Source organism: Carlito syrichta, unplaced genomic scaffold, assembly GCF_000164805.1.
Source record: "Carlito syrichta isolate Samal-C Ts95f unplaced genomic scaffold, Tarsius_syrichta-2.0.1 Scaffold91532, whole genome shotgun sequence".
Classification (NCBI taxonomy): domain Eukaryota; kingdom Metazoa; phylum Chordata; class Mammalia; order Primates; family Tarsiidae; genus Carlito; species Carlito syrichta.
The window spans coordinates 270708-281294 of NW_007035628.1; the positions used below are offsets into that span (position 1 = coordinate 270708).

A 10587-nucleotide genomic window follows, 5' to 3' on the forward strand; every position below is an offset into this window, starting at 1 on the left:
CAGGTCGAGGCTGCGGTGCCAGGGAGCGGCCACTGCACTCCAGTCTGGGTGACAGAGTGACACTCCAACTCAAAAAAAAAAAAAAAAAAGAAATTTCTTGTGAGTATGTTTTAGTAAAGGATTTTTAAGATCTGTGGATAAAGACCATCACATTAATGTTATGGTTGGGTGATTTATATCAACAAGAATTTACTAGCACAGTCATGACATGGGCTATAATTGAGAATTCTAGTTACATATTTTGGGAAATTTAAGTTTTCTCTGACCCTCACCATTCATTAGAAGCTTAATTATGATACAACATGAGTAAACACGAGTTTATAGGGGAAGGTTATTAGAAATGAACTTTAATGGACATTTGTGGATGCTTAGAATGAATCTGTGCTCTATTATTAAAGCTGTTAAAATCTTTGCCATTTTCTGCCTGTCACACACATCTGCCTGAGATTTGACAGGCATTCACGCTAAACCATAAAATGTATTCTTCCAAATGAAACCATTCAGGAGAATCTCTGGTGTATTCTCTAGCAGTGTTTCACTAAATGACAAATTCAGCCCTGGAATGTTTATGAAAGAAATTGCACAATAATATAAAGTCACTCTGAATTTTTATTTCCTTAGATAAGGAATATGAGTCTCCTGGTAGAGAAGCTTGAGACGCTAGACAAAAACAATGTCCTTGCCATTCGCCGAGAAATCGTGGCTCTGAAGAACAAGCTGAAGGAGTGTGAGACCTCGAAGGGTGAAAACACTGTCATCCCCACTCCTCCCACCTCGGGTGAGCACGTCCTTTTTTAACCACTTGAGCCAGACACCATAAGGAGCTGTGAGTGGGATGGACAAGGGATTTGAGATTGCAGTGGTGAAGGAAGAAGGTCAGGTTTTTTGCAGTTCTGAGTATACTATTCTTTCAGGTTTTAAATCCCTTCCTTCCCCAAGTAGTCCTACATACTATCAAATTCTGGAGCTCACAGAGGAAGAGCACAAACAATGACTTGATTTAAAACGAAATTCACAAGTTACATGTATTCCCTTTGCATTTACCAACAGGTAAAAAAAAAATCTCCATGGTGATGGAGGAGCTATGAGGGAGCCCTGAGGGAAGCCTCTGCAATCTATGTGTGGCATTAGCTTTCCTGTGGATTATAAGGGCTGATTAGTTCACTTGCCTGATGAGCTGGGTTTATGCCTCGAATGCCCCTGCCCTCTGTCTCTCCTTTCTCCTCTTTAATTTTTAAAAAATTCTTCCCTTGAATGCACGCTGAATACCTGCTATATTGTATGTCCTGGGATTCACTGAGGACTGAGGGGGTGGCCTGACACACTGTAGTACTTCTGGGTGTGTCTCGCTGTCCCTCCTGGACTGTGAGAACCTGGAGTTTGGGAATGGTGTCTCACTCATGGGGTTAAGGACAGCACAGAGGTGGGCTTTCTGTAAACACACCCATGAATGGAGGCAGTGGAGTGTAGGGTTCAAGAGCATAGCTTTAGCTGGGGTCTCAAAGACCCCAGCTTTTCAACCCTGTAGCAAAAGCAAAATTTTTTTTTTAACATCCTCATTTGTAAAATGGTAGAATAACAGTACCTGCCTTGCAGAGTTGTTGCATAGATTGAGACGATACTTGGAAAGCTCAGTGCCCTATGATCAGCCCTTGTACACTGGCGATGGGCAGTATTAATAAAGGTGATAATGGAAGTGAAAACCTTGCTGTGAACAAAAGCAGTGCTAGATTCGTGTGTCCTGCAGTGCATCCCATCTGTGAACCAAACGAAGTTTCTCGAATGCAGAATTCAGTCCTGTCATTTAGGGACATTGATGTTACAGGGACCTTCTTTCTGTAGGTCCTGAGCATCTCAGCCTGAATGGGAACTGTATCTTTTCATCAAACCATGCTGCCGTTTTATTTTTATTGGTTCTAATTCTCACACCTGTTTCCTTTTAGACTGCCTGTTTCCGGATTCTTGTCAATGTAGCTGGTTTCTTTAAAGCTTTAGTGAGATATGGCTATAGTATAAGCCTCTTTGTCTTGTTCAGGCAGGTGACTTTTTTCCTTCCCTCTAGAACTGGGACTCTGTCCTAGTATGACATGTCGAGGAGGTTTAGGGCAGAGACCCCGGTCTGTCCTTTATAATAAAGTAAGACTAAATTTGGCCTAGGATTAGTCGTGTAAACATGAACGGGAAATGAAAGCTGGTTCTGCTGGGCCACAGAGAGCTCATTGAGGCAGGAGTCAAAGCAATGTCAACTCCTGATAATTCCTGAACAACTCCCCCCTCCCCTAACACACACTCTTCCTTATCGAATAGATTTTTCTGGCAACAATTTTCTACGCATCCCTTAGGATGGGAACATTTTAGAGCAGGAAGGAAACCTTCAGGGCCATCTAACTGTCCCATTATGTCTCAGAGTAGGGGACTTGAGGTGAAGATGCTGGTTTTCCTGAGTCCACACAGGTAGTTATTGACAGTTGCTTTCTGGTCAGCTCAGGACTTCACCTGTCAGGCAGCAGGAACCCAAGGATGGTGGTGGGGGTGGAGCGAGGGTGGGGTGGTAGGTGGTGGAATGCACTGCTTATTACATGGGGAGGAAAACAAGTGAACCTGTTGGATTATTTTTGTTAGAGTTTTTTTTCTAGAACTTTCCCCTAGGCCCTCATACTTAGACTTTAGTGTTCCATCCCAGCCCAGCTGTGTTGTTTAAGCAAATTGGACCCAGATTTCTGCTCACTTTCCCACAACCTTGGCTGTACCTGGATCCCTGCCAAGCCACTTGGCACTCCTCCAGCTTTGTTCATATTATATTTATGATGTTTATATTAAACTGACTTTTGGTCATGTTTTTAAATCAATTTCTTTTACTTGCTCTCTTTCTGTTTGGATTGGTTGATAATGCAGAATTGGAAAATCCCCAGGCACCACAAACTTGTGAGCCTGTGGAGACTTTAATTAAAGTTACTCACTATTATGGGACTTTAAAATCTGGCCTGTCTGCTTTTTTCACTGCAGAGTTGCACAGAACAAAACAGACTATATGCAAGTCTCAGCTTTAAAGTAATTCTGCACTCTCTGGACCCTCTCCCTTGCAGCTACAGTTTGATAACCCTGTGGTCAGCTCAAACTTAGGACAAGTGTGTGTATTTCAGGTTCAAGAAAATACACTTTATATTTGATTTTTGCTGCAAATAATATCTTTTTCTGCTTCATTTCACAGAACTTTCCAACTGAAAATAATTGGCTTTCTACTCATTAACTTTTTTCCCTTAAAACATCAGTCTCTCTCTTTTTCCCTCTGGATCTAAATGATTGCCTATAGGCCACACCTGATGGCACTGCTTAGGGGCTGTTCCTCATTTTGCGTGGGGCTGCTGGACTCTGTGCTGGTCCTTGTCGTGTCTCAGGAAGTGGCTGGTGATTGAATGAGGCCTGAAAGACACAGGGTGACCTGCTAAAATCCCAAGCTTAGAGAAGTGCAGAGTGTTGAGTAGCATATATCCAATACTTCAGAGCCAATTTAGTCTTAATCATTTTATGATTATAATCGTTTTAATTGCCTAATTCGTACAAGTCAATCATATTCTCCTCTTTGCTCAAACTAAGTTCAGTTGCCCAGGTGAGAAAGTGCATTAATAGATCCAAGATTAATTTTCCCTCGCAGATATGTAATTATTGGCTTAAAAAATGTTACTAACTATGATTCTTTTAGAAAGCTAAGTTAAAATATGTTAAAGTCTCATGATTTTCAGAACACCATGGCACTAGCTAATGAGCTTCATGATGAAGAGATTGCCAACCAAGGCTACATTTGTACAGAGGGTTCCTTAAATTGTGTTCCACAGAGCAGATACCCAGTTCTTTGAAAAATCAGATATATAGCAGCGTGGAGGGTAGTATTTTGTAAATAAGGGTAAGCTGAATTTAGGTGATTTGATACATTTTTTATTCCTTTATTCCACAAATATAATTTGGTGCCATTGTGTTTCTGGCCCTATTCTGGTTACTGGGATTACCAGGATGGGTGGGAAAAAACAAAACAAAACAAAACAAAACTGCCAGAAGCCACTATCCAGGAAGGAGACAGTCATGTAAACCTCTGATTGTAACATTATATGACAATAATAGTTACTATTTACTGACTTACATTTATGTGCCTTCCTATATTCCTCCTAACAGTCCTACAGAGTATTATTTTTGTCTTAACACGAGGAAACTGAGGCCTAGAGGGTTAAGTATCTTGCTCAAGCATGCACAGCTAGTAACTACTGAAGTCAGGCTTTGAATTGGAATCTGGTAATACTTTCCGCACTAGGCTACCTTCCACAGATGCTCTAACAGAGATGTGCACCTGCGGTTTCTGGATTGACAAGAAAGTTCCAAAAAATCACCCACCTGATTAACACCAAATTATCTTTGCTTTCTTGCTTCTGGGGTAGCTAAAAGGCTACTTTTGCTCCTGACAGTTCTGTGCTGTGTGTCCTCTCCCACCAGAAAGTGCAGAATGATTTATTGTTCTTTCACAATTCTTGAGTCTTGGCTAGGCAATGGGTTGTTGCTCAGGTGTTGGGGTAGCGTCATGATGGGAACTGGGTAAGAAGTACGGAACGGAGTATGTCTGAGCCCTAAAAATGAAGGAAGGGCCTGGGAAGGGGTATGTGAGAAGGGAGAGCAAGAAGAAGCTCAGTGAAGATGAGGTGGTGGGGGATGGGGACTCTGAGGAGCAGTGGCTGTGGGGCTGGCTGTCAGTTTCAGTTTTGTCCCAGTGGGTTTGCTGCCAGGAGTCAGGGAAGCCTGCCGTAGTCTTTTCCCTGGGCCGACACTGCTGTGGCTGCATCCAGAGCATTGGCAACAGGGCTAAGTCCTCGTGCCTATTTCCACTTCCTTTTGACCACAGCCAGGGCCTTAAAATGGTCCAAAGTGTATAGAGGATGAAGGGAGGATAACAAATAGACAGGAGAGTGCTTAGGAATGGTTGGGAGGTGAGGAAGACAACGTTTCATACAATTTTAATATTTATACTGGGTACAATTTGAATTTTCTGATCAACTCATAAGAGGACGAGACATCATCATTATTATTATTAGCACTAGTAGTAATAATATTAATACTATCATACTAATAATGGTACTCTTAGTATAATAGTAGTGATGAAAATTTTTGAGGAGTGTTTTTGGGTTCCTTCATATCTAAACATTTACACATGTCGGGGGATAGAATAGTTTATTATCTTTGACTTCCTGATAATGCTTGAATAAGTTATAGGCATTACAAATTTTCCTTCACTATTTTGTGGCTAGTGGTTTGGAATATTTCCTTTCTAGGAAGGCAAGATTCAACAAAGCAAACAATTCCTAAGGTAATGTTCTGTCATCTGGAAGGAAAAAAAGTGATTTTCCTCAGAGTGAAATGTAGTTGGATAAATAAGTTCTCAGGAAGATATTTTAACGAGAAAATCCAGTTTGTAGCATATGGAAACTTGAACAGTTTTTGTTATCATTAAACTGAACACACCACTAACTTTATTTTAATAATTCATGCATTGTTTCATAAACAAAAGCAAACAAGCATTCATCTGAGAGATCACTTTTAGGAGAAGAAATATAATTTATAATTTTATTTATTATTTCTTTAGTGGAGAACAGTCTCTTGGCTGAACACACGTTGCTTTTTTATTTATGAAATGGCACATGCATTATTAAAATAAACCCACAACTGTGTTCTGCTTAATGATATGCAAAATTATTTGAGGTTGGGTACAGAGTGGTTTCATTTCTCTACCTGTTGTATGGTTGGCTGGCTTTCTCACCAACTGTGGATTTATGAGAGCATTTAAGGAGCATGTATTTAATTCTGGGACCCAAAATCCCCAGCAGATTGGAAAATAAAAACAGAATTTCTAGTAATGGTTTCACCTTAGAGCAGTCCTTGAGTAAGGAGGGTGGAGAGGGGAAGCATTCAGCAAAGAAAGGGATGCGTCTCTCCATGTTGGACACAGGCAAAGACGCAGAGACAAAGGCTTTGTTCCCCCTGGCTCCCATACAGTGCTACTCTCAGGCAATTCTTTGGAGCCCTGCTCCTGGCTCCAGCCCACCTCGTGTGTCCTCCATGGCTCCTTGATTCCCTCCAAGTACTTATAAAGTCAGATCCGGCAACTCAGGTTCTATTCCTTTCCTGTCTCACCTGCTTTGCTTTGAGCAACAATTTGAGAGAAAATGACCTCAGATGTACTTGAAGTTGGATTTTCTTTGTTATCCAATAAAATATATCATGAAGTTTTTTTTTTTTTAAAAGAGTATTTATTGAGGTTCCAGAAAATGTGTGTTCAACACTTTGGATAGTTATTATAAAAATACTGGAGGAATTTTATTTTTTTTTATAGCTCATAAATGCTTTGGGTTGGCAGGCATTTCGGAGAAAGTATGATGTGAAGGGCCAATTGCCCAGACGGAGTCATTTACCCAAGTGTTACAGGAAATGTAGATTCAATGGACCAGTGAATCTGGTCCCACTTGATTGTACACATTGTGACAATGACAGTGTCGGAATGGGAGGGATGAAATACTCGCCTGTCATTTTATGGCATGGTAGCATATGGGTTATGAACAGCAGGACTCACCTTGTAACTGCTGCAGGATGGTCACCAAGTGATTTATATGATAAGCTTCGTATTGGGTGAGGAGCAGACAACGTTGCCCCAAAATAACTTCATGCCTTCTTAAGAATAAAATTCCCCCATTATAGGACCATGTTTCTGAATCTATAAAATACTATATTTAAAACATCTTCTTCTGAGAATAGCTTAAAGCAGAATGGGTACCTGTGGATGTGTCCTTGGAGTCCCAGGAAAGGGCAGAACAAGGAAGGACATGACCATGACGGCTTGCCTGAGACAGTCTTCTCCATCACAGTTCTCCTTGGGGAATAGCATCTTCTGGATTTATGGAAATAGGTTAGGATTCCAGAATAATCTTGCTTTCTTGATTTCTCTATAAGAAAAACAGAATAAGATAATATTTGCAAAATGCTTTCTGATAGAAGAAAATATATTAAATTCACCAAGTCTCTCTTTCCTCTCATGGGCCTTCAGAGTTTTTTAATATGGTTCTTGGCAGCTTTATTATCCCCATTCTCCAAATTGAAAGCCCATCCATGGAAACAGAAGGTCGTTCTCTGTAGAGCGGATAGTGGGCGCATATTGAGATGGAAACCAAGAGAAGGTTTTGGCTCTTTTCCATCAGAACCACTGTTGTCACCAAACCTTGACGGGAAAAATACTTCTGGATTCCTCTGGTTCTTAGGATATTAAAATATTTGTATGCTGTCATTCATCTTCTCTAAAAATGCCTTCTTATTTTCTTGTTTGTATAGGGAGCTGTGGTCATGGTGGCGTGGTGAACATCAGCAGACCATCCGTGGTTCAGCTCAACTGGAGAGGATTTGCTTATAAGTACGGTGCCTGGGGCCGGGATTACTCTCCCCAGAATCCAGACAATGGGTTATATTGGGTGGCGCCACTGAATACAGATGGGAAACTGCTGGAATATTACAGACTCTATAACAAGCTGGATGATTTGCTGTTGTATATAAATGCTCGAGAGAATCGGATCACGTATGGCCAAGGTGGTGGTACAGCAGTTTACAACAACAACATGTATGTCAACTGGTACAATACCCGGAACATTGCCAGAGTTAACCTGACCACCAACACGGTTGCTGTCACTCAAGTTCTCCCTGATGCTGCCTACAATAACCGTTTTTCATATGCTAATGTCGCTTGGCAAGATATTGACTTTGCTGTGGATGAGCATGGGTTATGGGTGATTTATTCAACTGAAGCCAGCACTGGTAACATAGTGATTAGTAAACTCAATGACACCACACTTCAGGTGCTAAAGACTTGGTATACTAAGCAGTATAAACCATCCGTTTCTAATGCCTTCATGGTGTGTGGGGTTCTGTATGCCACCCGTATTCTGAACACGAAAACAGAAGAGATTTTTTACTACTATGACACAAACACAGGACAAGAGGGCAGACTAGACATTGTAATGTATAAGATGCAGGAAAAAGTGCAGAGCATTAACTACCACCCTTCTGACCGGAAACTTTTTGTCTATAATGATGGTTACCTTCTGAATTATGATCTTCTCTTTGGGCAGGAACCCCAATAAGCTGTTTAGGTGCTAGAGTGAGAGAGAAAGAAAATGTTCATTGAAAGAATATTCTACTCCACTTATTTAGGTATCTGCAGGGGAATCTAAAGTGTGTTTGTTTAGTAGCAATATTTGGGTACAGAGTTCTTACATACTAGAGACCTAGGATATTTGCCCTGATTTGATGAGTCTTGTGGGTCATCCACCTCATGGGATGCATTTTTCAACTGAAAATAAGGTCCTTACTTATTTCAGTTGGGATTGTCTTAGGGGCATTATGGGCCTAATGTAACCTCTAGTGATTTGACATCTGGAAATTAAGGATCTTAAATTGAACTCAGATGGCTTCTGGAATTTTTTTTTTTTTTTTTTTTTTGTAGAGGAAAGGTTGCTCAATGATTGGGCCTCTCCTTGGAGCTCTGCAAATTTTTTCATGCCTGAAAGGAACCTGGGGCTTGATTAGGCAGATTACTATCTGGAGCTCCTTGAGAGACCAAAACTCCAACTTTTTTTTTTTACTCACTAGCATCTAGAATGATGCTTTGTTTGTAGCAGATAAGTAAATCTGGCATGCTTCTATTGTATCTGTAGAGTGCTCTGAGTTTTCTGGAGAAAGGCCCTTTTATGCATTAAATTGAACACTGCAAGTAAATCCCAGAAGAATCTGCAAGCACTTCATTTTCTTTTCTCTCATTGTCCACCCATATAAGAGTCAGTAGAACTCTCTACCTCAAAACTTCCTTCCAAAGGCAGCTCAGAAGCTTAGAACCAGACCTACCAGCCAATTCCTCCACACTCTCTCTATTGCCTGCTTTTAAAAAAGTAACTAGTTTTCTGTGGAACAGATATAGGATTAAACATTTAATTTTCTTTTATCTCATCATGAACTTTTATTTGCATGGCTCTAAGACTACAAGAAAGTCAGATGGCAGTGATAAACTGATGGCATTTCTTGTTATATAGCAAAGACCTTGGAGCATGTATGAGTCTTGTATTAAATCATTACATTGTTTCATGCAGTTGCCTTTAAGCTTGGAACTTGTGAGAAAATGGAAATTTAATTTTTTCTTCTAGAAAGAGATGCAGAAAAGCCATTGATAGTGTCCAGTTAATCAGTGCAATAGTTGAAACATTGCAGGTGTATGTGCTTCTGAATGGCTTTATCATTTGTTCTTGGTCTATTTTCCTTTGATGTTCAAATCCTAAGTCTGTAGGATTGGCTCCTTAAATGCTTTACTTCTCCCTTTTAACACATGAGTAAAATGTGCTTTGAAAAAAGTCATCTTTTGTTTTATTTACTTTTTAATTTAAAAAGCTCCAACTCTTAACAGGGTACTCTGTATCTTACATGCCTCCTAAGACACCAGTGACTGGGAGATCACATACCTAACAGCAGATAATATCCATAACTTTTAAAAGAGTCCAAAGTCAGACTAGTGCTTCAGTTTTCCTTTCCCTTTACAATCCATTCTTTCTGGCAGCTTTTATTGTATGAGGCCGCCCTATTATCTTTTGGGATATGACCTTATGTACTTATTAATTTGCATGACTGAGCTGATTATTTCCAATGCTAGACTACATTTATGTGGCTTATGTTCCTTTTCCAACTGAGCTATTAACATGGATCAAAAGCCTCCACATCTTCCCCAAATAGAGATCTTGGGGAGAAAGCAATAGGACTAACTGGCTGTATCAGGAAGAGAAGTGTCTTTACCAAAGAGAATGTGAAGGGGGACAGATGACCTAGAACTGGAAGGATAGATTAGCCTAATGTAGTTAGTCTAACTGAAATGCTCATTTTTAACCCAATGCCAAGCTTTTTGAGCCAGGTGACAGCTATAATATTTAGCATTTTTAGCAAGATATTTTTTCTCTATCTTCTCAGGGCTGACAGGTATGGCCTTCAAAGTGCAACAAGATATGAAGATAAAGACATGTACATCATGTGAGATATAAGTTAAAAGCAGTAATGTTATATTTAATCTGGCTCTAGGCAATTTTCCAGATGAATGTTTCTAGCAAGTACACAGTATGACCTCTGAAGATTCAGGAAAGAAGGCAGGAAGCCAAGGTAACCCTAGCAATCAGCTTCTTATTGAACGACCACAGAAACATTTGCCTGAAAAAATTCCCTTCTGAACCTCCTTCCCACTGGATGCGGTGTATCAGCCTGCAGGAAATCTCCCTGCTGGGAAGCTTGAAAACGGAGAGATTCAGGCTCCTGGGTTTACTGCAGAGCAGGGACACAATGAGCATTTTAGCTCAAGATTCCTCAGTTAGTGCCTGCTTGAGATTTATATACACAGTTACATATATATTTATTTTAGAAATATAAATTACATAAGGCATAATTTACATGTGGCAACATTTGCTAATTTTAAGTGCATAATTCAATGAATTTTGACAAATATGGAGTCATGTAAAGGCTACCACAATTAGG

At 40.2% G+C, this 10587-nt stretch overlaps 1 protein-coding gene across 1 annotated transcript in view; it reads left to right on the forward strand.

The window, feature by feature from the left end:
- OLFM4 (olfactomedin 4) overlaps window positions 1–8429 on the forward strand; it is a 21785-nt gene extending 13356 nt beyond the window's left edge. Inside the window, exons 4-5 of the mRNA XM_008059221.2 lie at window positions 622–778; window positions 7363–8429. Of these exons, the coding sequence (XP_008057412.1) occupies window positions 622–778; window positions 7363–8165 (960 nt within the window). The 3' untranslated portion in view covers window positions 8166–8429. The remainder of the gene's footprint in view (window positions 1–621; window positions 779–7362) is intronic.
- The last annotated feature ends 2158 nt before the right edge of the window (window positions 8430–10587 follow it).